Below are 27086 nucleotides of genomic sequence, written 5' to 3'. Positions count from 1 at the left end.
TAATCAGTTATCAATATATATGATCATATTCAGACACATTCACATTTTGGGTGTGTATCATTTTCGTATTATCAATGTTTGCCAATATGGGGTGAATGTACACAGACCGCGAAGGAACACCTGTAATTAATTACAGTAAAGGTGTGTACATTAGTCCATCCTCAGACTGTGAGTGCAAAGTTGTTGTGAGTGCAAGTTGTGAGTGCAAAGATGCATTCATCACTCGGCTTCGGTTGATATCGTAAGAAGTTAAAGTGACGGCTGTCGGTCACCGGGAACGGCATCCAGACGCACAGAGACAAGAGCGCAAGATTAGCTAATCATTGTCATCAATGCGTCGAGCGCTCATCTGGGTTAACCCATAATTCTTTTGTTCGTTCGATTTTGCTTTCTTTTCTCTTTTCCTCTCCCATGCCTTTGAGTACCCTTCCAGGTGGGTATGGGCTCTTTATAAATCACCATTATTATTATCAATGAGACTACTATGACCAAACAGCTGTCCACGTGTCTGACGCACGTTGTATGTTTTCATCACGAACGAATGCCGATGAAGGAAAGACCAAAGATATTGTCATCCATCACGCACGATGTTAACAAACTGTTAATCAGTGACACGCACCCATCGCTCTGCCTTTGATTTGAGTTGCTGGACGATTCTACGCCTATCATAATCTCTCTGGACGTTTTGTTGTTGTTTTGTTTTCAAAATTCACCTCCCATTGTTTAATACTAGAAAAACTTTTCGACTGAACGGTTACAGTTTAACAGACTTGTCGAGTCAAGGTTAGAGTTTCTAGTATCCTTTGTCTGAAAATGAATCAGACCAGCTTCTTTAAGGCCCAATTATTCACAATACAATGAAAAGGCGGCTAATTGATCAACGGTTGTATTATTTCATAAGTATCAGGCAGTTCTGTCTACATGAAGTAGTAGTTAATACTTCCGTTTACATACATAACAGTTATATTGGTTGTTTGCTTGCAGAAACAGCTTTTACAGGAACTTTGAAATGTTGGTTTTCCAAGAATGCCTATTTTGAAGTTTATCCTTCTTCTTTGAAAGCTTGAATTTTGTCAGTTCCTAACATCTATTTTTCGGAAATGTATATTCATTAATTCTTGTGGCGGGGAACAAAGAGCTTTCAATGTACAAACAAAATTCCAAACTGCAAGTAGACACAACTCCTTACGCTTTGATGATTGTCGATAGAACCCTCCATTGCTTTTAGAACTTGAATCACAGAGGTAATAGCCAGCTATGTCACCACTGCTTTCACTTTACTTCTGTAGGCCTGGGGTAAAATGTCCTTGGAATTTGATGTATTTTGAAATGTGCAACTCAGAGATTACAAAGTATGTTGATAAAATTGTGGAACTTTTATGCCAAAATGTCAGCAAAATGTGGTTAACTTACCATCAGATCTGGAGTGAGGTGTGAAAGATACACCAAGAGCCTCTGATACTACAGTAACATTATCTGTAAAAGAAAAGGGATTTGTGTTAACATTGATGGTGAGTAAGGGTCATTTCATTGTCAGTCAAGAAATAACTTGGACCAGTGCCAAAAAAATGAAGAACAATAAAAACAAAAACAAACGGAGCAGAGGATGGTGTTGACAGTCCTATGCAGCGGAGATGTAAACCAAACAACGAAAGTAACACGACAAGAGCTAGCAATGTGTTTACAACCATCCGTCTCCTACCGACCAACCACTGCTCCGACATTTAGCTCAATTAGCTCAATTCCATCTGTCCTGGTGCAATTTTGGGTGATCAAATGTTTATCCGATGTTTTCAGGTACTGGCACCAGGTAAACATCACAGTTTTCAGTATGGTACCTCAAGATTGCTGATTTGATGATTTAGGTGACATCTCCGTTTAGGAGATAAGACCCGTCGGACATGGTATTTCGTGATAAACCTTCCCCGTACAACAGCACATGCTTTTCAAGATTGGGGGGGAGTATGTTACTAATTAAGCAGATTTGACGGTGAGGAGTACATGTTTTGGTTAACCTTTAATTTTTTTTATTTTTGTCTTCCTACCTGTTGGTGGGAATAACTTGTCTTCTCCAGAAGTAGTTGGTGAGATGTCTAGTAGAGCCTGGGCAGCCATGATATCTTTCTTCTCTGGAGCGTTACCTTCACAGACGTTAGCTGTAGAGATAGAAGGAGAGAGTCTATCATCAAATGTGAATCCCAGTACCACACAAGAAACGATATATATAATTTTTGCATACAAATATATATATATTTGCATATATATATATTTGCATATATATATATAATTGAAATCGTAGTGAGTTGGAAAATCCAGAACAGTGAAAGAACTTCCAGCCTCCACCGGGATTCCAACCCAGGCCTCCCTAACCACTAGGCCATGGACGCTGATTGTATGTCCAGAGGTTCGAAACCAGTAAGGAAGGTCGTAATTTCACTGTAGGCGTTTGTCACCTGTATCGAACAATACTAGTTCTGTTTTGGTGAAATAAATTTGCCTTACTCTAGAGATCAAACATGATGCTAACCAACTTGAAATCATTTGTGATTCCTTAAGCCGGATCTCGAAAGAGATACTTTGAATGGACTTTGTTAATGAAATGGAGGTAAACGACAAAGGCAAATGAATATATATATAATTGAAATCGTAGTGAGTTGGTGTATATATATATATATATATATATATATATTGGACTCCTACAATTTCTATTTTCAAGATCACTAGTGATATATATACAATTTCATTCATACTTAATAAAGACGACATCTTTTGAAACATATTTCCACAGATAGCACGTAGATTGAGATTTAAACAAAACCTTTGTAGATCATGTAAACATCATCGATCACACGCATTAGGACCGATATAACAGCGCCCTCGGTAAAACGTGAGGATCCATCACACGTACCCTGAATATTGATTGAACACAACATACTGCAGACCTACTCAGATGATGGATCTGTCACAGAAATCTCACAATGAGTGACAGCAGACAAGACCATGGATACTTGAGAGATCAGTTACACTACTATCAAATAGGCAAGTAATATAAGGGTAGCATATCTAGACGGACTGTCAATTAACCCATCGTATACACCAAACCCTCGAGACTTTGAACCCCATTCTGTGGCTCTATAACTTTACTTGATACGAAGTTAATGTGACCTACTCTGCCTAATCATGTCCCACCTTGAGTAAACAAAAAGCTTCATATACAGTAGACAAGCCTACAGTAATGTTCCTGTTTGCAGAGAGGTGATAAAAGTGATTTAATTCAAGATCACAATGATGGCATACAATAAAATAGTTCAGCAAATGTACACGACCCATCACCTCCAAAACAACAAACACAGAAACACAAAAAACTTCAGAAATCTGCCAAGTGCTCTCACTGAATTTTCCAAGTTCCAACATAATTTAACAAATTATATTTAGAGAGGATAGTGACTTGTGAGAGGCACTCTGAATGAGGAATGAGCTACTGAGCAAGGCACCATCAGAATGTTTTTATATCTTCAATTGAAAATGTACCTTCTAACACATTAATGTACATACATAGATCTTACATGTACCGTACAGCATGGACAGCCCCTTCCCCCCTCCCCCCCAGACACAGACCACGAGAACTTCTTCTGTCACAAGTTCAACAGAATAGCCAAAGAAGAAGTGGCAGCTTTTTGAATAAAGATTAGATTGTTCACATAGTCCATGACGTTGCACTTTATAACCTTTCAAAACGAAGGCATTATCAGAACAAAGTTTATCATGTCCCACCTTTTGTAAACAAACCTTCCCATTAAGAATGTACCCGACTTATTTTCACACTGTCAAAGCAAAGACCCTGTGAAGTTGACATCCTATGCTAACATTAATTATTTTGTGACAGTCTTTTCAAGACCGTCTTCAAGAACCTGTCACTTTGCATAGCAACAAGTGTCACGCCTAATGTTTGCAACTACAGTATGTTTCTCGTGAGTTCTTCGTTTTGGCGTCATGGAATTTCAGGTACCGTGACAAATATAGCCGCCAGCATATAAGACGCAGATGTTTAACCTGCCTTCTGTACTTTTTATGAACAAAGGAAAAAATATCCCGGTTATGAAAACCAAACAGTTGTTCGTCCTAAGATGACATACAAAGAAAATTCAATGACTAATATAATATTACATCTGCCTTTGAATTCTCTTTGTTTAGCTAGAATGTACATTAAGCATACATTGAGTGAAATTGAGAATCAGAAGATGGCACTTTAGGGAGAAAAGGGGGGTTGGGGTGAGGGGGTGTATTTCATTGGATCAATCACTTCATTCCACTTTTAGACCATTATTCAGTCTTTCAGTACATGCATGTAAAAAGTACATAAAATTTCCAAATTCAGAAAAACGCAGAATTTGGATTCCATGGCTAGTTACATACAGTACACCGATTATGTAAACTACAGTATAAGCCTGTGTTAGTCTGTACCATATCGAAAAATAATCCATTCATTTTATTCATTCATTTATTTATTACCAGTCTTTAGACAATTCCATATCATATTAACTTGATTTTTCATTGTTTTCATTGAACTAGACCCCAAGACAGAATTTGATATTGCTCAAGAAAGATTCATATCAGAGCTTAATTAACTGAAGGCATAGACTTAACTCAACTCTCTTAGCTTCCTTCATATAAGTGTAAGAATCAGGGAGGTATTCACAACTGTTATCCTAAACATGGGTCAAATATGGCCAGATGTTAAAATGCTACCATTTTGTGGACAGGGAAATAAAATATAGTGCAGAGTGGCTAAAGAGGTGCAACAGGAGCACAATAATAGTGTACATAAATTGTGAATGCTATGAAAATTAAAAAAATAAATTCTCAAACCAGAATGGTTCAACCAACTGGTAGTTAAAAATTAATTCACTTGATGAAAAAGTTGTAGCAAAGAGGACCTAAGCACAGTAACAGCAAGGATTATCCAGACTGGTTCCTTTTACCCGGACCCCTGGATTAAATTTATCCAGCATCCAACCATCTTTTTCTCTTCATAATTTCATAGTACCACAGACATTTGTTTGAGCAATAGTCTAGAAATTTAAGCCCTGTCAAACAAATGTCATTTTCTATTTGGAACTAGGCACCCCATTTGAACAGTTTTCATTCACATTATGAAGGAAAGTATTATGCTGTATGGACATAAAATAACAACATTTGGCAAACTATACTCAAGTACAGGACACAAAATTATCCACAATTTTTTCTTTCCTGGCAACCTCCAGTCTCTAAGTTATCTGATTAAAATAGTTTTTATTGCATGTCAGTAATGCAAAGTATAAAGTTAGACCTAAAATAAGTGCTTACTTCAAATGAAACATGTTTCCTAATAGTGGACATTTACAAACATAACAATTCCTACATGTGATACTAACATGAACTACTTCCTCTGTGGTGCAATGTTGAGTATCAAAATGGAACTTATCAACTTATTGTTTTATTCATCATCATTTGGTGAAAGTGTCTGATCAATTGGCAAATACCATTTTTGGAGTAAATTCTCTGATAGGTTTGCTGATATTAAATGATGACCAAATATAAATTGATGAAATTTCTATAAATTTATTAAAAATCTGATTGCTGGAAAATCTCCTTGTACAGTAGTCTTTATACTGTGATAGAAACTTTAGCAAAACATAATGATTGGAGAATCAAAACGAATGAACATATGATACAGTATGGCACTTAAGTTGAAAAAAAAGAAGAATTGTCTTTGTAGTGAGCAAAAAAGTAGTAAATCCCTATAATTATAAATTCTGCTGAGGAAATTTTTTTCAAGTTTCACAGGTCTTACGGCCTCACAAATAATCATTACAGAACTTTTAACCAAACTCACCTCACCCGATCTACTTGAAATAAGACATGTATGTAAAATCCCACAAACTTTTTAATGTTCCACAAATGATCCAAAATAGAGTTATGATCACAGATAACAAAGTAACCATTTCACACTAACTCAAGATTCCAAAATATAACTCATTGGTCCAATATTACAGTATACTGTACATACAAGCAAATCATACACAGAAAACTGACAAAGGCATTTCTGATCAAATCCTTTAATTAAATACAGTACAATTTTTACCACAATAGAATTGGAATCAACTGACCCGAGGGAATGAATGAAAGTCCTTTTCTCTTTCGGCGGAACCAGCGATCCTTCTCTAAGATGACCTTGGCCTCTATCGGGAGGGGAGGGGGAGGTTTGGCACCGTAGTTTCTGCTTTCTACAAGGGACTAGGACCCACCTGCTTGATGGCCATCAACAATTGCAGAGGTATAGTTTTATGGTTTCATCAAAAATATCACAGATTTATAGAAGAGTCATAAGTCTTGTCCCTATCATCTATGGTTTAATTGGTTACACCTGTTACCTATAGATACCTTTCAACAATGTTCCACTAATTAGTCCTGTAGGAGCCTTGTTTCAGAAACATGATGTCCACTTAACATAGACTGGATCTATTAGTAATTCTGTAATATTATTTATCTATGATCTGTTCATGTCCCAAGGGAAATACCTTAAACTTGAGGTCTTAAATCAAGAAACAAAATTGACGTCGATATTATTATTCCCCTCAAGTTCCAACCTTACCTGTGTGAAGCAAGCGCAAGAGGTTCATTCGATACAGATGATAGAAGTACAACTTGTTGTAGTAACTTTCCATGGTACAAAAGGAGATAAAACTCAGAGCCACAATCTCTTTTCTTTCTTTCTCTCTTTCTCTCTTTCGTTTCCCTGAGTTGACTAAAAATCCTGGTCAAAATCAAACCAAAGCCATTGAGCGCTACACCCCTTTAGAACTTCTCCAAATAGTCAGGTTTTTTTTTTACAGATGATAACGGGTAACGAATGTCTGGTGTATTCAAGTTGTTCACCAGTGCCTTTCAATCGTGACCTTTAGTCACCGGTAGTCTACCAATTCTCACCTAAGTACACAATGATCTGCATATTTTCCATATAATCATCGACGACGGCAATTTGGTATTAATATCAGCCAGGTACGGTACAGGGTGCATTGTATTACCAACTACACATAACAACGGCACTGTGTACAGTAATAGGGTGGAGTGAGACAAAACAAACCAACCTTAGCCTTGCTACTTGCTTTATCTTTTGCTTTATGAAAAGCACAAAAAGAAAAAAAATTGACAATGAACACCCTCGACTTGGGTGGCAACCACCGTTTTGTCAAAACTTTCTAGACAATGCATTTCGTAACAAAGACCGTTTCTAGGTCTAGTAGTTGCGGAAAATGGTGCGGAAATATGTTTTAATACCAGAAAAAAAAGAGAAAGAAAAAAACGAGAAAAAGAGAGGGAAGCGGGCAGGCACACTCATCTAGCTTAATTGTTACTTTAGTGCTAACTGCATGCAGCCCACTGTAGATCACAAAAGTTAATTCGGCCTTTATGTACAGAAATCTTTAAATCGTGGAAATGGAAACACAATGAAATTTAACTTCCTTCCGTTTTGATCAAAAAATCAAGTTCAAGGCAATACTGTATAAGTGAAATAATTGAAGTATTTCTCAGGGATATTATTTTTTTCCTTCACACTAACATGCATGGCAAAAAACTAATGACCACCAGTAACACAGAAATTGCACAAAACTTTTACTATATAACCTAAACAGTTCTATTAAAGTAGCTGGATACACATTTCACAATTTTAACCTCTCTCCAAAAAGGTACAGTAACTTCATGTCAATATTGCACAACGCTGTGTCTGAAAACCCCTAAAATTGTCTTCATCCAAAATACCAAAAAGTGAAATTAGCAGGTTATATTAAGTTTTTGACAATTAGTTTTATATGATCTGAAATTATGTTTATTAGCAAAAAAGGAAAAAACAGATTCTAGACAGAGCATCTTTGTTTCATTCATTGTGACCCTCTTTATTTTGAGTAAAACTTCAAAAGGTTTGGTTTAAAATCACAGGAAACAATTACTAGCTATGCTGGTATATTATAAAAAAAATATTTTTCTCTGTTTCAAATATGAGAATATAAATTACGAAAGAAAAACTGAACGGAAAGAGACACAATGCCAACAACCCTAAGTATGACTATAAAACTGTTATTAACTTTTGGCATGAATTTCAGAGTTATTATACCAGGTAACATAGTTTGGTAAATTGATATTAAATTATATCTACCAGTGGGGGCCCAAATATATCACAGACAGACTAAAATATGGTCACATTTAATTCTGAGTACTGATAGATCTTAGTTTATTTTGACTTTAACAAAACTCCAAATTAAAGAGGATAAGAACCGAGATGAAAAGACTTATGGAACTTCAACTGATATTATTTACCACTCAACCCTTCCAACTGCTTAACATGTACTTCCTTGAGTATACTTCTGCCCCACCCCCAGGCATGGGCCATGGCCCTATATCTTAGAAGATTTTACACTATCAGGATCGGTCACAAAGAAAGGACAAAGTGAAAAAAGTTCTAAAAAAATAATTATAATGACAAAATTGACCCTTTTCTCTAGCATTTAAATAAAATGATTGCATTTTCTTAAAGACTGCCCTTACAGCTGTCAGTTACATAATATCCATTGCATGCAGTTGACATCAAGGGTAACATGGTTGTACATGATGTACTGACAAACAGTGCAAGAGCTCAATGTCAACATTAAAAGTATTTGTTCAGCTGTTCATAAAGTTTGCTTAAATTTGCAAATAATAAAGACTCATCTTGAATGTGAAATTATGGGAAAATAATTGCAAAATGACTTAACCTTTAAATGTATGAATAAACTTTAGGATTAATTAATGAGAAGTTTACAATTTATTTTTACAGATTTATAACAACCCATTTTTTTTTCTAGACCCTACTGGGATTTCACTACCTACGGTAGCAATGATAACATACATGGGACTCTAAATGAGGGCGCTCTGTTACTTCTCTAAAGTATAATAACATATATCCTTTTCTTCACTTACAAATTTATTTTGATGACAGGCAAGCCTAATGTTACTGATTAATTTTTAGTTTATTTCTGAGTGGGAATGGGTGTGGGAGATTGGGAAGGCTCAGGAGGGGATATTATGTAGATGAAGTTGTAAATTTTACGGATTAATTTTTAAGTTTTTCTGAGTGGGAATGGGTGTGGGAGATTGGGAAGGCTCAGGGGGGGGGGGGATATTATGTAGATCAACCTATGTAGTAAATGGAGTGACTTGTAAGTAAAACAAACTCTCATATAGATATATATATATCAAAGAACATTATCTCATGAATTAAGCTAAAATGTAAGCAGCGATAGACTAGAGGGATAATTTATCAAGAGTTCATGATCTAATTGAGTGTTAGGAAAATTTTTTCTTAACCCTGGGTATAAGAAATTATGAAGTTATAACATGTACTATAAAGTGTACACAAACAACTTACACTTTCTCACATTTGTGTAGCAATTTGGCTAAGATTGTTTATCATTGTGCTTTATGATATTCAGTGTTGGGCCAATAATCGCTTGCAAAATCGATATCAACCAATATTTGCGGCACATCGGTATCGGTAAAATTTAACCTCATTGCCGATGACGGAAAATTGATATTGAAAACTTTTTTTCACAACAAAGCCACTTGTTGTGATGATTTATTAATCTGTTCTAAAAAAACCCCATTTCTTTAGCCTCAGTTTCGTTTGCAATTAATAGCTGCCACTGGTCAAGATGGCGGATCAGCTGGTCAAAGAAACAAGTTCTGAAAAATATTTACCGATAACGATCTGTAAACAGACCAGTCAGGCCATTTAACGTTACGTACATAGATGTCTTTGTCGTGCGTTAAAGTAAATTTCACCAGTCTGGTCACTGTATTATACAAGTGAACACAACATAATTAAAACTGAACATGACCGTCGACACCTGTTTTGCCCGTGGAAATATTCTTGGCAAGTATCCAAGAAACTTTTTGCACAATCAAAGTTGTAAACATTGTATATTAAGACCTACAAACAATGCACTACGGTCAAACACAATGTAAGAAATAACTTGAAGAAAATGTTTTTGTTTTGGTTCTGGTAAACACAAGGAGTAGTCAACTTCTCTGCTAGGATATGTATGCTAAAGTTTTTTTCTACATGAAATCAGTTTTATTCATCGTTGAACATTTTGCAAAAGAATTTGTGACTCCATTTGGACATAAGTTGCTATAAGACTTGCAGCCTAAGTGTTGAATGTAGTTGGTCAAACAGAGTATTGGATCATACAACAAAAGTAATGGGAAGGAAAGGCTTGTGTTCCCCCCCCCCCCCTTGTTTGTTCACATTCGGACATCTACCAAATGGATATTGGTGATATGGGCACGACACTAATGATTCTTGAAGTATATATATCTAGAAATATATATAGAGAAATATATCTGAGAGAAAATTAACGGCAATAGTTCTATGCTAAAAACATGAACATTAAACCCTTAAAATCCACCTTAAGATAATTTTGTCACTAAATCTGATAATAATGCAGTTTATCGGGTTGCCCTGTCAAGTTTCCTTTAACTATGTAGAATGGACCAAAATGTTTGAATTTTTTCGACTGGATCAGACTTACAGTTACATGAGCTTTCTAGCCGCTCAATTTATATTCTTATTGCGGATGACCACGAATGTGACTTTTCATTTTAAAAGATGAACCGTACCAAATAAGTTGACGAAATTAGGTAATCGATGGCCTGTTAAGTGTCAAGATCAAATTTTACTAACAGAGACAGTATATGGCCTAAGACGTAGTCCCCTTCTTTAAAATATCATTTAGATATGATTTTTGACATACTTTTAAAATATTTGATATAAAGTTTCCATAACGATGAATATTTTTATTTAGTTTGTCAGTAGCCACAGACCTTTCGTTTCAAATAATGTGCCAAAAGTAAACAATTTTTGAAGTTGCTGTTTAATACATTCAGTGATTAATGCTACTTGATGAATGTTGAAGTAACAACATGCGAAAAAGAAATATTATTACTTATACTCATAAACCTTAATGGCCATCAGTAATAACCCCAAAATATGCTAGAAAGTCAGATTAATAATCATTCATGCTCCAACTTTGAGCAAGCATTTTCCTGTCTTCCTTGAAAGTATCTTCCCCAGGCACTGAGATATCGTATAACTGTTTAACTTAAAACTTGTTGATATCGGGAAATAAAATTTGGATATTCAGCACCACCAGGAAATTACTTTTTAAAACTTTTTTAAAACAAGCACATTTTGAGCATGCTAAAATTTGGGGGCCCAATAATGAGGACCTTTCATTTGGTGAAGGAAAGAAACTAGCATGGTATATTAGTTTTATGAAATTGTTACCTCAAGTTGAAAAATACTTGCTAGGCTTGCTGAAACTGTTGACTAAATTTATGAAGTGTCTGATTTAATGTCTAGCAGCAATTGTGAGGGTCAGTAGCTACAGGAATACAACTACTTTTTTGAAATTGTTTATGAAAAACTTGACAACTGTAGTGTATTCCAGATATTGCAATAATTGAATAAAAACAGAAATCTCTATACGATGATAGAGACAGATTTTCTAAGGGGCTAATCATTACAAAAAATATCTGCTTTATGAGCAGTTCCCATATCAGTTTTCTATAAAATGAATGTTTGTTGCTTGTCTCCATAATAGATACTTGTGAATGAATCCATTTACTTCAACAACATAAAAAAGGGAAAAGACATCACATATAAACACAGACTCAAAGATATCATTCCTAAGACACCTAAGAAAAGGCAGCTACACCTTCGGTATAATTTGACATGATCCGAGATGAACAAATTACCAAAATATAATCGGAAGCCTACATATCCAAGCTACAACATACTCAATGAAAGACTGTAGAAAATCCTAGCTCTTAGTCTTTAGACCTACCAAAAATAAGGCTCTCATCAAGAATATGTTATTGGAAGCTTCTGTTTTCATATCCCATAAAATCTGTCCAAAAACTTTCATTATCAGCTTAATGAACTTATCAAATGTAGGCTGTTCTAAAGTGAACTCAAATACAAATATAGCCAAGTAGGCCTAGACCTAGGCTATAGTCTTTACCTGTAACCGAGTTGCACCAATCCAATGGATAACTAGCAGCCTTCCTAAATATATACATTATTTTGGCTAGGCTAGATATATCATCTACATTTCAGTGGATTCAACATCCTAAACATGAGAAGCCTTTCGTCCAATTCCGTTAAATGTTATATCATGAAATCGATCGATTCCAGACCTAGGCTGTTAGGCTACACACTTAACTTTCAGCTTAATACAAATAGCATACACAAGAACCACTTCCGCATTCGCGAAATTAACTCTCACAGTACACACACACAGTACACTCACAGTGCATTCGCACAGTACCGATCAACTTTCGACATCCGTAAACACTATTGCCTGTAACTAGTGTTGTTCGTACTAGTAGTACGTAACGAATATACACAGTATCAGCGAACAAAGAGCTGGAAGAACAGTCTTACAACGAAGGTTTCTCTTCTCGTGCTATCGAAAATATGCAGGTCTTTACGATTATGGAGCATGAATAATGTATAATTTGAATTCATTATCTAAAGAATGCGCTAAAATGTCTTTTTTTGTTAGAGCATTTGGGACTACCACTACGTTTGTTGCCGCTAGTGACACGCATCTAGTAGTATTAGCAACCATGCGGCTGTGTGTACGGAAGGAGCCCACTTCCTGGTTTTCGATTATACCTCAATATTCAAGTATTGCTCTCCAAATCATAAATTTTAGGCTATCTCTCACAGATTACTTTATTAACTACGGTCTAAAAGACATAAAATCACTACAGGTTCATTACTTTACCTGCTGCAAGCAGTAAATCTAGGTTCTTTTTCTTCTCCATCTTAGTCTCTCGTCTGAATCCACTGACTTAGAAGCGATATTGCTTAACAACAAAAATCAATCCACAAGGTTCAAACCCGGAAGTAATTTGCATATATCAATTTAACTAATATTGGATTATATGACCCTGATATACGTTCATTGATGCCTTACATAGGCTTAAAATTATTTTGTTCAAACTAATTAGAGATGTATGTCCGATTTTTAAACAATTAAAGGTAGCAATGTTTTTTGATGGGTCTGATTGTTTACTAGCGGAAGACTATCGTTGAGATATCATCAGCGCGCGAAAAGTTTGCAGCTGCCGTCGATGGAATCCGGAAGTGGCCGTATTGTACTGGTAGCCAATCTAACGTGCACACTTACACAGGCAGACATTATTATGTTGGTACAAAGAACTACAATTATGATACGTCATATCGACGGCAAAAGGTTGCGAGTTACCAGCTACAAGTTCAAAACAGATATGCAGCGAAAAGTCTGCTCCTTCTATTATTCATAGTAGAGGCTGAACTTGTTGATACAAAGGAGTTACTTTCAGGTCAGCGTGCAAATCCAATATCAGACATTGAGTTTGGCCAGGGCTAGTAGGCTTCAAACCACATGTTACTATGAGCACTCGACATGTATGGTGCTGAAAGTGATGGGGTGAAATTATGGTCAATTACTTTCACTTCTAGACTATAGTTGGAAAAGGTGTGGAATCATTATGTAATCGGAAACACCATTTCATACACTATCTTGTTACCTTTCAAAGTCAATGTGTTCCCTTTCCACTCTGGTTTTAGACTCTGCCTTGTTTTTGGTCAGTGAATCATAAATTTGATCTTTTTGGACAGCAGAAAGACCCTTAGAAATTGGGACAATTAAGCTGTCAGTAATTATATGGTCATTGCAAAATCGAGACAATCATGGTTCATCATCCTGTTACATATATGGTAATTAACCTTTTATCAACGAATGGCAATTGTGATAAGAAATTATACGTAAAGGCCTATATGCTTCAAAGTCACTCACCATGAACCGATGCAGGCCAGACAATATATATTGCTCCATACAAAACCATCAATCCAAATTAGATTTAATATTTTTTTTTTTAAATAAATATTTGCCGGCCTTGACCTTTCAACTAATTTTGCTTTGTTTTTATACAAAAAAAGTTCTACTGAACTAAAATCTGTCTGAAATTTAGGCCTGTCCTTTCCATTAGCCTTAGAATGTATATATATGTTAAATCCAGTCCTGGTCTCATACCTCACAATGGTGCACCCCATTTCTGCCACCAAATGTTGTTAGAAATTGCCATGCAGGGATACTTTCATGTAGGATCAAGTTTGGGCATACTACTATCCAAGATTAGAAGGGATGTTCTAATGGTATGTGATCCACAACATGCTGAAATATACAGACGTTTATTTCACGCATACATTAAATTTTATTATAATTTGTAACACTATATGCTAATGGAATGAGGTTTGAAAGCAACTCTGGAAGAAGAGATCACAAAGTGAAAACAAGTATACATGGATGGATTTTGGCAGGTGGAGAGCGGTGGGTAGGGGGTGGGGGGCTGAGGTTGGGGAAGTAAATGGATGTGGAGGTTGGTTGGGGAATGTTATTCTATTTTGGTCTATGATATAATCACCATTTTGGTTCACATAGATAATCAAATGTAATACCTTGGAATCTTAGCATCATTTAGTTGCTATAGTAACATCAACAATAAGAAAGGTTCATGATGAAAGCATGGACTAGGAATTCCTCCCTCCAAATTAAGGTTTTCTTCTACAAACTGGTAAAAGGCATGAGCAATTATGCCCACTTTTGAACTTCCTCTAAATTTAAATGAGATCTCCCCCCCCCCACCCTTCACCTCAACCCGTACATTACACGCACATACACACAAAAAAAAATTGATCCCCAAGGTCATGGTGATAAACCGGAGGTTTAATATCAATTAGGTGCTTAAAAGTTTCAATGAGGGTTAAATACTGGGCCTCACTGCATGCATGTAGACCATTGTGTGTGTTTCTGATACATAAAGAAATTTAGGTGGAAGGTCTTCCACTTGTGATGGAATATGGTGGTAGGACTAAGGAGGGGTGGGGGGACATGACTCCAGAGGAGGACAATTGCAGAAAGTCTATCAGAATGCTCTATCTGACACACAGTAGAGGAAGAGTAGAAAAGTTGTGGAGAGACTGTAGGTAAGTAAAAAAGACATTATTTTCCCTACCAGGGTCACTTACCTCAGTTTTCTGCAAATTTTGTAGCTTCTTTACTCAATGCCATACATTACAACACTTATATATACACCTAGTAACACATGATGGGTTTATTGTATTGGATGGAAAACCAAATTGTGGGTGCAATAGCAACCTGTGCACAATTCAAACTTACCAATTTTCGACATGCAAATACATCACCATTAAATGATTGTTAGATAGTAAAATATTACCGTCATAATCAAATGTTAAATACCTCCAAAAAAATATATATTTTTACCCTGCACTTTGACACTTTGCCAGCTAGGCCCGCCAACATAAACTTTAGTATAGACATGTTGCAGTAACTAGGTCCTAGCCTACATAATACATTGCTATACAAACTCGGCAAAAGTTCATAATTTCGTAATTTAATTCTTTTCTTTACATTTGCCCTAGTTAATATTTGAATCTATCTATGTAGTTATGTAACATAGATCGTAATGTCAAACACAACCCGATTGATGCTCTATAGATTATGTTTGAGATATTGTGTCTCAGAATTCAATAATAACAAAGTCTGTTATTACATAATAGTGAAGCAACGTATTACCACAATCTTCTAGATAAACTTGCTACTTTAGACATCTTTATTGAATGATACAGTTGCCTTCTTTAGGAAATATAAAATATAAAAATTCTACCAATCAGCTTACACTCGCACAATGTTACCTCAGCGCATAGCTTCATTTTAGTTGTGATTTTACTTGCAGTGGCGAATATGAGATCTATCTGCCAATGTTAGGACCTCTTCTATTAATTTTTCCAATGTATAAATATATATATATATATATATATTTTTTACTGTGCTGCCTTAATGGTTATTGATTATATGATCAATATATATTACAAACATTATGTATGATATATAATTTAATATCTTGTGTTAAATCACGAATGAATATATGAGATTTGATCTGGTCTCCATCACCATGATGCAAAATGTAGACGGACCTCGGAATAAAACCAGAAACCACTGACAGACATGCAAAACATGGTACCAGATCATTCTTAAGACTTAACCCAATGTAATTTCCTTGAATTATACACAAAGGGTGACAAAGGGATAGAGCAGTGACATGGGGGAGGGGGGGGCACAAGGGAGGTCCCATAGGGTAGGAACCCTCATAAGCTGCAAATAACACTACCATACTATAGTGTACCACTTGGCTATCGAGAACAGTTGTTCAGCATGCCCTGCATCTTCCATCTATTAAATGTTTCCCAATCTTTGAATATCAGCTGCTTACATTTTGTGTTCATGATGAGGGAGGGATAGGGAGGAAAATTGCATAGATGGCAATAAAAAAAAATTGAAAAATTGAGAATGACAACTTCTGCACAACAATGGTGAGAGTGCAATGATTGTGGTGTGTTAGGTAAGAGTGAGCTCATTTCTCAAGACAACAGAAATTCTCAAACTTTCAGTCTTAAAAAAACAAATTCTTGAATGTGTACAACTCTACTGAAGAAATATACATGTTAAAGTAAAACATGTAATGTGCTATTAAATAAGATCACACACAGGAATGCCAACACATATAATATATGCAACTTAGTAAAATGTGGTTACATTACCTGGGTGTATTAAGGCCCGGTCACACTATACCGATTTTTTATTGGAATACTATCCGATTTTCCCGGAGGAATCGAAACAGCCAGTTTTTCGTTCGGGTCTTCTAGCCACTGTGATAAAGGACCTGATTTGCTATCTGTTGAGCCATTCCGATGTGGAATAGCCCTCTCCTAACTTTTGATATTGACTCAGTTTCCTTTTATCGGATAGCTATCCGATTTCTCTTCCGATTTTTATCGGTTTTCGATGTGACGTCACTTCAGAATGTAGTCAGTTCCAGAACCCCTCAGATTTGGAGTAGGTATTCGAATATCCCACTGCATTCATTACATTCACTACCACAAACCTCACTCTTCGGCCTAAAATCGGAAAAATCGGACCGTATTCCGATAAAATATCGCTGTAGTGTGACCGGGCCTTTACTCATATTGTTGATGACAGTGTCACTATTGTGATGAGACAGGTAAGTGAGTTAGCAATGCATATATGCATAGAGGCAAGCATTATGGAAAGCCAGTTGGGACAATTTTCCAGTTCTAATATATCACTCTATACTGTCCTCCTCCTATATCATGCTTCAATGCACTTTTTTTCTGAAAGCATCAACAGTTCCTAAACCATTATCTGACCGAGACATGAAATTCATATGACCATACTGTCAGTACGAGCGCTTTGAAGCACGACACAAAAGCACAGTATAGAAAAAATTGTCACAACTGTGTGATATGGATATATATACAAAGAGGATTTTTTTTTACATGATATATATAATCATTATAATTGACACAGACTTACATTCTTGTATTTTTATAAAAGATGGAAGGAGATCTTTACAAGGCACTTCAGTGATATCCGATTCATCAGGTAGAAGGGAGAAGGCCGTAGGACTGATAAGCTCTGTGGGTGTGAGGGGTCCATCATAGGCTGACTGGACAATAACAGCTGGACCATTCTAAAGGTACAGAAAGAAAGAAAAAATAATACAAACAAGATTCATCAGTTTGATTAATTTTAAGTATTTCGTGTCTCGATCCATCTGCTTCATAATTATTCATGACTTAGGACTTCTGTACAGGAAATAATTTAGTGTTCAAATTTTTGTGTAGCAGGCTCTGAATGTTATATAATACTATGGTTCCTGTGTAAAAAAAAAAAATTCCTGTGATCTTGGACTTGTATAGCATTTCACTATTTTGCATAGCATTTTGTGGTGCGATGCTACACTGGATTTTAAATCATTCTAATTTTTATACAGGATTGCTTGATCCCGTATAATACGTTGTCTGAAAACAGGTAGGTTTGATCTGCTCTACTCTGTCTACAGGGGTCTTTAGCCACGACAAGTTGCATGCTGGTCAGTGTTCTTCAATGTCTCTAGTACTTTTAAAAGCTAAAGCTTTTTAGCAAGTTTTAGTATGCTATAATTGGGAGCAATATAAACCGATGACCTTTAAGGTACTGGTGTGGCACTTGTGGGCCAGTGCTAGTCAGAATGTTATCAATATCTGGTTGACAAGGCTGAGTGCCACTTGATGTCGATTGCCACCAACCAATTAAACATAAGACTGGTTGCAAACATTACACATATTCATGTGCATATTGTGGTCCATGTATAATATTAAAACCTCTGCAATTTGACTATCAAAACATCTTCAAACAGGTTGATGTGAAACTAGTTTGACTAAACAATGACCTATTTAGCTTCAAGCAACATTCAATCAGCTTGCTACAATATAAAAGACAACATTGCATACCAAACAATGTATGCCCTGCATGCAACCAATTGCATACTTGATACAGTACTCAACATAGAGGGCAGGGGTTGGGATGGGATTAGGATTAGATCCTAACCTCCCCCCCCCCCAATCTCAAAATGCATCAGTGCAATAATGCAGCTTTCTTCAAGAAACAAACTTCCTGTACTATACCTGAAGCACAAGCATATTAACATATCTTCTTTCTAATGGGCAGCCATTAATCAACAAGCAACACCTATACCTAATTGGTAACACATTTTCAAATGTGTGAATGAATTCCAGGCACAGAAAAGTAGCAAAATAATTATGTGGCACTACACAAGAAGTTTCCTGTACTTCAAAAAAGATGTAGTATTTACAAAACCACCAATGGGTGATCCTTGTTTGCCAAAAATAGAAAAACAAAATCCCCTTTCTATTGAGGGAATTTCCCAGAGTGTCATTATTTGCTGGACTTTGCTTTAAATGAAACCACCCCAACTAGCAGAAGTAGTGTTGTCCTTCTGCCAAATTGTCTGAAGGGAGATTCCCTACTTTTCCCCCTTCTTCCTTATTTGATATTTGGGTTAGAGAGCTCTAGATAAGCAAGATCGCATAAAGATTGATTTGCTATGCATAATAATGAAAGAGCGCCACCACTTGTTGGAATAAAGGTCTCTCGTAATCTACTGCAAGGTTCAGATTAATTTCACCAATTGGGTGTGCAATGAAGTAGTGAAATATTTGTTTTTTTCAACGGTCCGATAAACTTTTCAGGGCTTATCAATTTTGGAGGGGAAGGATGAGCACATTTGACATTTTGTGTACTTGTAATCTTTTACCCCAAGCTCTACCTAGTTGATGAAATCTGAAAGACCTCGTTCAAAATGCAAAAACAGAATGCTAAACTCTTAAATTACCTTGTGAACATTTTCACAATATGCCTGTCTGTGTGCTTAAAAGTAATTATAAAAAAAATATATATGAACATTGACAAAAATAAACAAAATCCTCACATGATCAAAAGGGTTATCCATGATAGCAATATCAAACATGTCTCCCAGGACAGCAGTCATATTACCATAAGTACTCTACCAAAGAAATACCAGCACTTCTATCTGAAAGAACAAAGAGAATAGAACCATATAAAATATGGTAAAACAGGAATGTATAATATGTAATCTGGTTAATGGTGCACTAGCTGACTGCTTCAAACAACCTTTTTGCTACAAATATCATCATAAATTATTGCAAAAATGCTAACTTTTCTGAGAATTTCAAACATCTTATCAAAGCATTGTATCCTGAAGCAGTCAACAAAAACCTAGATGTGTAAAATGACTAACTGTGAAAGATATATTGTGACATGCTGCCCTCAGTTATTCAATTCCTTTTTTCCATTTTAACTTTGAAGCTGCTGAAGTTAATTTTAGCTTGTGGAAAACTTTTTTAAAGGAAATGAGTATGCAAAGTTTATCAATGGGGAATAAGAAGCAGTAACACCAAAGTGAAAATACTTATGTTCTCATCTTCATCCAGAAAAGCTTGCTATTTTGGTATTAATCAATACAACCAAACTTGTAAATTTCACAAACTTTCCAACTAGTTCCTCGCTGGTTAATGGTCATCTTAATGCCCCCAAATATGCTAGACAGTTAAGTACTCCTATTCAACCTTCAACAAGCATATTTGCCTGACTCTCATATAATCTGGTATATGTTAAACATTAACTGTCTAAGTGAACCTACTTCTATTTCTGAGAATGCCTTAGACAGTCCAAACCTCCCAGAAAGTACTTTACAAAAGTTTTGGCAACATTTAAAAATCAACAAATTTGGGAACAAATACTGATGACCCTTTAAATGAAATGCCGAAATTTATCTGGTTTATGGATTAACGAGCAACAATATTTATGGCTCTAATCTACATGTGCCCTTTCCCAACTACCTAAACTACATGACTAGAAACTTTTTGGCCTTGCGCCCTCTACGACCAAACTTCTGAGGTCGGTACCTTCTCCTCCATTAGGATCCACGATTCAGAAGTCAAATACTTGTTGTTTTTGCGGACTTTTCATCCACGAAACGATCACGTCGGTGATCGTCCCAATTCGACTCTAGTCTTGCGGTTTAGGAAGATCATAACGTGCATAAGTAGATTGGCGACAGGTAAGCGAGGAGCAAAGAATATCTTTAATGCTGCCCCCAAATTCCAGGAGGAAGAATCTCCATGGAAACTCATGTAGGTTAATTTGGAATGGTAAATTCTTAAAGGGAAGGTTGAGAGGGCAGAGTCTGGGATGTAGGAATAAGGGGGGGGGGTACAAAAATGTTACCAGACAGTAGGTTAAAGGTCAATGAGGAAAGTGCATAACTAGATTGGAGACAGGTAAGAGGGAGGCGAATTAAGTAACTAACTAAAATATAACAAAACTACAATGTTATAGAAATTTTAAGTGTCTAAAGTCAGCAAACAATTTGATCAAAATCAAATCAAAAGCTGCTTTAATGCATTTTTAATATGGGAATAAACATCAATTCCTGAGTCTCCCAAAGGGACCAGATATTTCATCAAGCCCACTTATGGTTGGGCTAGTATCTCCTATATATAAGGGTAGCCTCTTTGTACAATGCCCGACTTGTCACGAACATACTCAAGTCCAACCAACCATTGAGACTTCAACAGTTATGGTTTATTTGAAATGTCACCTCTATTCCAATCTGTTGTCATTTATTCACAAGACGAATCGTGTAAAACGACATTTTTTTTTTATCTGACTTACGTGAGATTGAAAGTCTCTTAATTGAGGGTCCATGGAGACTTCACCTGAGAGGGCCACCTCATAATTTATTGGTCTACATCAATTCATGGACGTATATTTTACACACGAGATATTCAGAGGGCTTATACTCTACCATATGATAACTCTATTCCAAACTAATTTGGGGCCAAACTAATTTTAGAAGAACACTTGTATGCCAAGGATTTTTTTATATATTTTTTTTCAGATTAATCAAATTCCTCTCGATTGTGCCATAATGTCCACATCTGGAGTTCTCATCTGTAACTATCTCTTCCCTTATGCAGCTCTGGGTTACGTACGTTGGAAGCAGTGTTTTTAATTTATCAAGATGCACTTTTTTGGAGTCGGTAAGGTTGTAACTTAGTGTCACTATGCTAATTGTGTAATGTATATTCTCCAAAACTGATTGGTTTGGGAATTTAACAGCAACCATAATTACTTAACTGTCTCCGGTCTACTAATGCAATTTCCTCTGCTACCCAATATTCTACTAACCTCAGTTTTGGCCTTGCACCCCCCAATCCTCCCCCACCCCACATCCCCAGGATCTGTAGTCTGCTGTACCTGTAGTCCTTGCAGATCTATCATTCCGAAAGAACTTACACATTTCTCCATAGACTCTCTAATCCTGGGAATATTGGCTTTTATATCATAATAGACATTCACAAAAAAACTTTGGATGGTAGAATGAGAAGTAAGGGCAACGACCGGAGGAGCCAGTCGTTGAGGGTGCACAGTGTTTAAAGATTACCAGGGCATACTAGACACGGTAGAATGAGGTGCTAAGGTTGTGAGGAGACAGGTAAGCGAGGAACGAAGTGAATAAACAGGATACACATCATTCTAAGTAAGAGATCAATGCGCTTAAAACATGATTTGTTTGCTCCTTATCAGCAAGTCATTAAACTGTTTAATCCGACACAAACAAGAGATTGCGTCCTATAAACTTCCAAGCCCCAACATCTAACTTCATCACTTCCTTAAAATGTGATTTTGGTGGCGGGGGTCAGGCGCGTAGCCAGGAATTTGCCAAGGGAGGGGCGAAACTGTAGATTCGGCTGCAAACTATCTAAGCGTAGTGCCACCATGGTTGGCGCGAAGCGTACAAGAAAATTTTGGCTGAAAATGCCTCCCAGATCGCTGGAAATGGCACTTCCCAGGCCTTGTAAGTTGCATCTTAGCATTTTCTCTTTTGAAAATACTAGCGATATCATAAAAACATTAAAAAAAAAAATATGCTCAAGGGGGGGGGCGGCTGCCCCCTTCGCCCCCCTTGGCTACGCGCCTGGCCCCCTTCGCCCCCCTTGGCTACGCGCCTGGCGGGGGTTCAAATGTCACGGGCAACTATACTGTACTTGGCCTTTAATAGTTAGGTACATTGCCACAATGTTGTAGTGCATCTAACACAATAAGCAGCTCTAAATCACTCAACTATCTGACGACATAATGTCCAATAAAATGTCCCAAATTCCTATAAACATGTGTGTGACTTGACATCCAGATGTGTACGGACTTGAATAATAGGGTATAACTCAATATTTTATTCTAAGTAATGCTAGGGATATTTTAACAAAACAACTTTTTTTGAAAAATTTATAATTTTCCTCCAAAGAGATAATGCAATAAACATCCCCCCCCCCTTACAATTTGAATGATACCAAATTATGGTCCCTATCATTTCTTCCAAAATTTTAGTGCACTAACACTTGAAAAGTCCTCAAAAGTTGAGCTGCCTGTCGGTAAATTAACTTGTAACATATTGCAACTCAGAAACTTTTGGGAAGTTTACTTTCTTAGTGGACTGCTTACACAACCACAATAGTTGTCTGTCCAATGTCTGTTTTCAAGTTTAACTTTTCAAAACCCTTACAAAATTTGTGCACAGAGGTGTATATTAGGTGTTTGCTGGTGCCATGTTCGTGTGGAAAATGCAGAACTGGGTTCAGAACTCAGTACTGCAGTATACTCCTTCCCACTTAACAATGACAAGAAAAAACACAATAAAGAACTGATCTTGTTGCAAGGCCATCTAGGGAGGGTGCTTTTGTGGCAGGCCACTGTAAACTCTTACAATTCCAAGCTATTTGTGGTTATTCAACCATGACAGGCTTTGACTATAATACATTCAGGGTATAACATATGTACGGTAGTATATGTATACATTATCCATTACCCCATACTACTGTGCATGCTATACACTATATAGTCTGTACCACTGCTATCAATGCAGATGTTCATGAAGATGAACAACCTTATATAAAATATTAAAATACAATGGGTGTTACGGTGCAACTACAGTACAATAATGGGATAATTTGTAATCCCTTTATAGAGTTGTGTGATCATCATGTCATGGTACCATATTGTAGCATATATATGTTACAAACTGCATACAAATTGTTTCAAATTTCTCTCCTAGAGACTCTGATGTGCCAACTTTCCCCAGTTTTGAAGATGACTGAAATAGACATAAATCGAATATCTAAATGTGTATGACAACTACTCTCGATCCGCATCGGTCAACATTACTTGACTTTCTGTCATATCTGGGAGAAATACTTATGACATTTAAAACCTTGCTGATTAACCTTCCTCTTCCCACACCTGTTGTACAGGACATTTTATAAGAACATTTTCTTGTTTATAAAGTTATACCTGTTCCATACAGTTAGCACACTGGTTTGCACTTTCATGTGAAGGGATAAGCCCTTGGAAGTATCTATGAAACTGTACAACCCCTCAATTCTTTTAACCTGGTACTAAAGATCATTATGGACACAATCACAAGCATATGATGAGCAGAAAAAAATAACAATGCTGTTATCCTGCCATAGCTTGACAGATTTTACATAGTTACAATTTGTCAGTCAAGTATAGGCCTTTGCACTCATAAACTTAAGGCAGAGAAATGCTTCTTTTACTGGGTAGTATGGGACACCTTCAGTTAAATCGGTTCTAAAGATCATTATGGACACGCAATCACAAGCAGATGATGTGTGTGGGGGTGAGGGGGAGAGAAATAATCCTGTAATCCTGATGTAGCTTGACACTGTTTACATTGTTTCAATTTGTCAGTTAAGTATAGGCCTTTGCACTCATAAACTGAAGCAGAGAAATGCTCCATTTACCGGGTAGCATGTTGCCAAGCTGCGACGAGTTGAGATAGATCAGTTCTCTGCATTACATACTTTGCAATAGGAAAGTTCAAGCACAAGGTGGGGTATGTGGGGGGGCACTAGCTATATGGGCCAATTCTAGTGCATCTATTAATATCTGGGGTGGTCAACCTACGGCCCGCGGGCCACATGCGGCCTGTCAGTGATTTTTTGCGGCCTGTGAGATGTCTCAAGAAAAGAAAAAAAATCGATCTATTTTACATCATCACCAAAAATGAGCTAGCTGCTTAGAATTTATTGGCACTAATGATGCTGTCAGGTAGGCCTATTATCCCCATTAATTATCAACTGTAGCTGTATTGACATTATGTTTTTTGTGAATACACACACCTATTGCTTGAAAGTCCTTGGAATCAAAGGTTTGAAATCAACAGCAGGTCGTTGGTTAGGTGCGGCCCAGTCAATTATTCACTCCTTATACCTGGCCCATTCATTCAAAAAGGTTGCCCACCCCTGATTTATATCCTAATCATACGCCCAAGGATTAAGTATTGACGGCCTCTATTAGAAACAACGTGTCGCTGTTGACTGTGTCAAGGTCGACATCAAACACCCAGAATGAAAGGAAGTGAAATCCATTCGAGTGGCCTGATTTGTTAATGCAGTGTCCGACATACACACACAGACACACAATCACACTGATTCATGTATATAGTACAGCCCTGAATGAACTAACTACATTCAGAATGAAATAATTCCTAGCCAGTAGCCACAGTATTTAAGGTTACAAACAAGTATTTATATTGTACCACAGCTGCAGCATATATCCGTTTTTGCAACATTGGCAAAACAAAACAAGCTTTAAGCCCCCTTCAATTCATTTGAACAAAGTTTCTATTGTTGTTGACTCTAGCATTGAAACCAACTATTGTTTACTTCTTCCTTCCCAGGCAGCAAGGACAATAGTAAACACTTTAAATTGATGCAGCTACATGGGTAGAGTGGCTACATATGAGTTGGGGAGAGCTGGAAGGAGGAATGTACAGGCCTGCTAGGTTCTTTGTTAGATGGTTCCAGTAATAATCTTTTAAAAGTCATTGTCTCCTTTCTCTATAATGAGACCATGTGGACCCTTCCAACACATCTCACAAAGAGGATTCTCTTTTTATTATTTCCATTTTTTTCCAATTTTTTTTCCATTTTCCATTTTTTGGGATCCATTTTCCATTTTTTTTTACAGCTGGTCTACTTTATATGTTTGTAAAGTCAAGACCCTGTAGAAGGTTTAATATGTAAACAGATAACATCACAGGCAATCCTTCTGCAAATTTGACCTGATGTCTTGCTGAGAAGGAACTGTTTATGGCAAAAGCGGACACTCTATATGACAAAGCATACTACAGTGTAAAGGTATAGAATAGAAACCAATCTCGATAAACACGGTCTAGGAACTTCTCTTTCACAGTTCACTTCTCTTTAAGTATTAATGCATGACAGGATTTGTGAACTTTTTGCAGGGGACTTTCCCTCATTTGTTGTATCCATCAAACATATTACTGCATGTTTGACTAGTATTTATGAGGACTTTCCCTCATTTGTTGTATCCATCAAACATATTACTGCATGTTTGACTAGTATTTATGATTGACATCATTAGAAATATAAAATCTGCAGAGACATTGAGTTCCCATCAGTTTGAGGTCTGACAGAAACAGGTTCATTTGATAGGATAAATTATTGTGTAAAAGTAAGTTGGCCTGACGTTTCGATCCTAGCAGGATCTTCTTCAGAGGCTAAATGACAAGTAACAGTAAACAGAAGGGACAAAAACATGCACAGAATACAGACAGGTTAATGAGCATGGTGAACACAAAGAGATAGATGTAAGAGGATTAGTAGACAAGGGATGGAGAGAAGGAAGAAAGAAACCAACAGGGGAAGAGGAGAGGTAGGAGATAAACAGTGGAGGGACAAAGAGGATTAAGGGAAGGGTATATTATTGTTTTACAGGGTGAACTTCTACAGAACTTGACAACTGCATGGATTGAGTATGTATATATATATTCTTTTTTGTATTTACCTTGCATCTAAATGATGAAAGGGAGTTATTTTTTTTGTCTCATAAAAGATTACCTGCTGTCTTTATTAAAAGAAATTATGCACAAAAGAGGAAAGAGAGAGAGTAAACAACTTCACACCTCCAAAGTTTTGTTCATCTAGTATACCTTTCATAATCAGATGACATCTGGAAAACAAATGCCTTGGGATAACAACAACCCACACAGAACAAAGTACCAAACTGCTGCAGGGGCAAAGGTCATGATGAATGTACACTTCTATCTTAACTACTGTACACAGTATAGTCCTCTCAACAAGTTGTTCAGTGCAAGCACCATAGAGAATTACTTAAAAGACTAGGTATCTTCTTGGTTCCAATGTGGTAGAACTTTATAAAGGTCAATCAGAAACAACTAGCCAATGGCTAGGTATTCTTTCACATCAGCTAAGTTATATATAATATCGACCTCAAGTAACCTTTGATCCACATCCAGGTAGGAATTTTATATGTATGAGGTGATTTCTACATAATCCAAGACACCATGATGCACTTTTGAAAAATATTGCCTTTTAGTTTACAGACTTCTCCTTATTTGAACTCTAATGAACTTCAAACTACATTCGAATG

General features: G+C 36.6%; 1 protein-coding gene across 5 annotated transcripts in view; it reads right to left on the bottom strand.

Moving 5' to 3' along the window:
• LOC139980363 (ETS-related transcription factor Elf-1-like) overlaps positions 1-27086 on the bottom strand; it is a 65955-nt gene that overhangs the window by 10331 nt on the left and 28538 nt on the right. For 2 of the 5 annotated variants that reach the window (XM_071991985.1, XM_071991986.1), the window contains 4 exons: positions 19498-19599; positions 17541-17697; positions 2046-2156; positions 1414-1476 (listed from right to left, as the gene is read on the bottom strand). In XM_071991985.1, the coding sequence (XP_071848086.1) occupies positions 1414-1476; positions 2046-2156; positions 17541-17697; positions 19498-19557 (391 nt within the window). In that variant the 5' untranslated portion in view covers positions 19558-19599. Of the gene's footprint in view, positions 1-1413; positions 1477-2045; positions 2157-6634; positions 7272-12098; positions 12424-12866; positions 12992-17540; positions 17698-19497; positions 19600-27086 lie in introns of those variants that run through there. The other 3 variants (XM_071991989.1, XM_071991988.1, XM_071991987.1) reach the window with 3 other exon arrangements.

This window comes from Apostichopus japonicus, chromosome 14 (assembly GCF_037975245.1).
Source record: "Apostichopus japonicus isolate 1M-3 chromosome 14, ASM3797524v1, whole genome shotgun sequence".
Taxonomy (NCBI): domain Eukaryota; kingdom Metazoa; phylum Echinodermata; class Holothuroidea; order Aspidochirotida; family Stichopodidae; genus Apostichopus; species Apostichopus japonicus.
The sequence above is the reverse complement of the archived record's forward strand: the minus strand, read 5'-3'. Positions and strand labels throughout refer to the sequence as shown.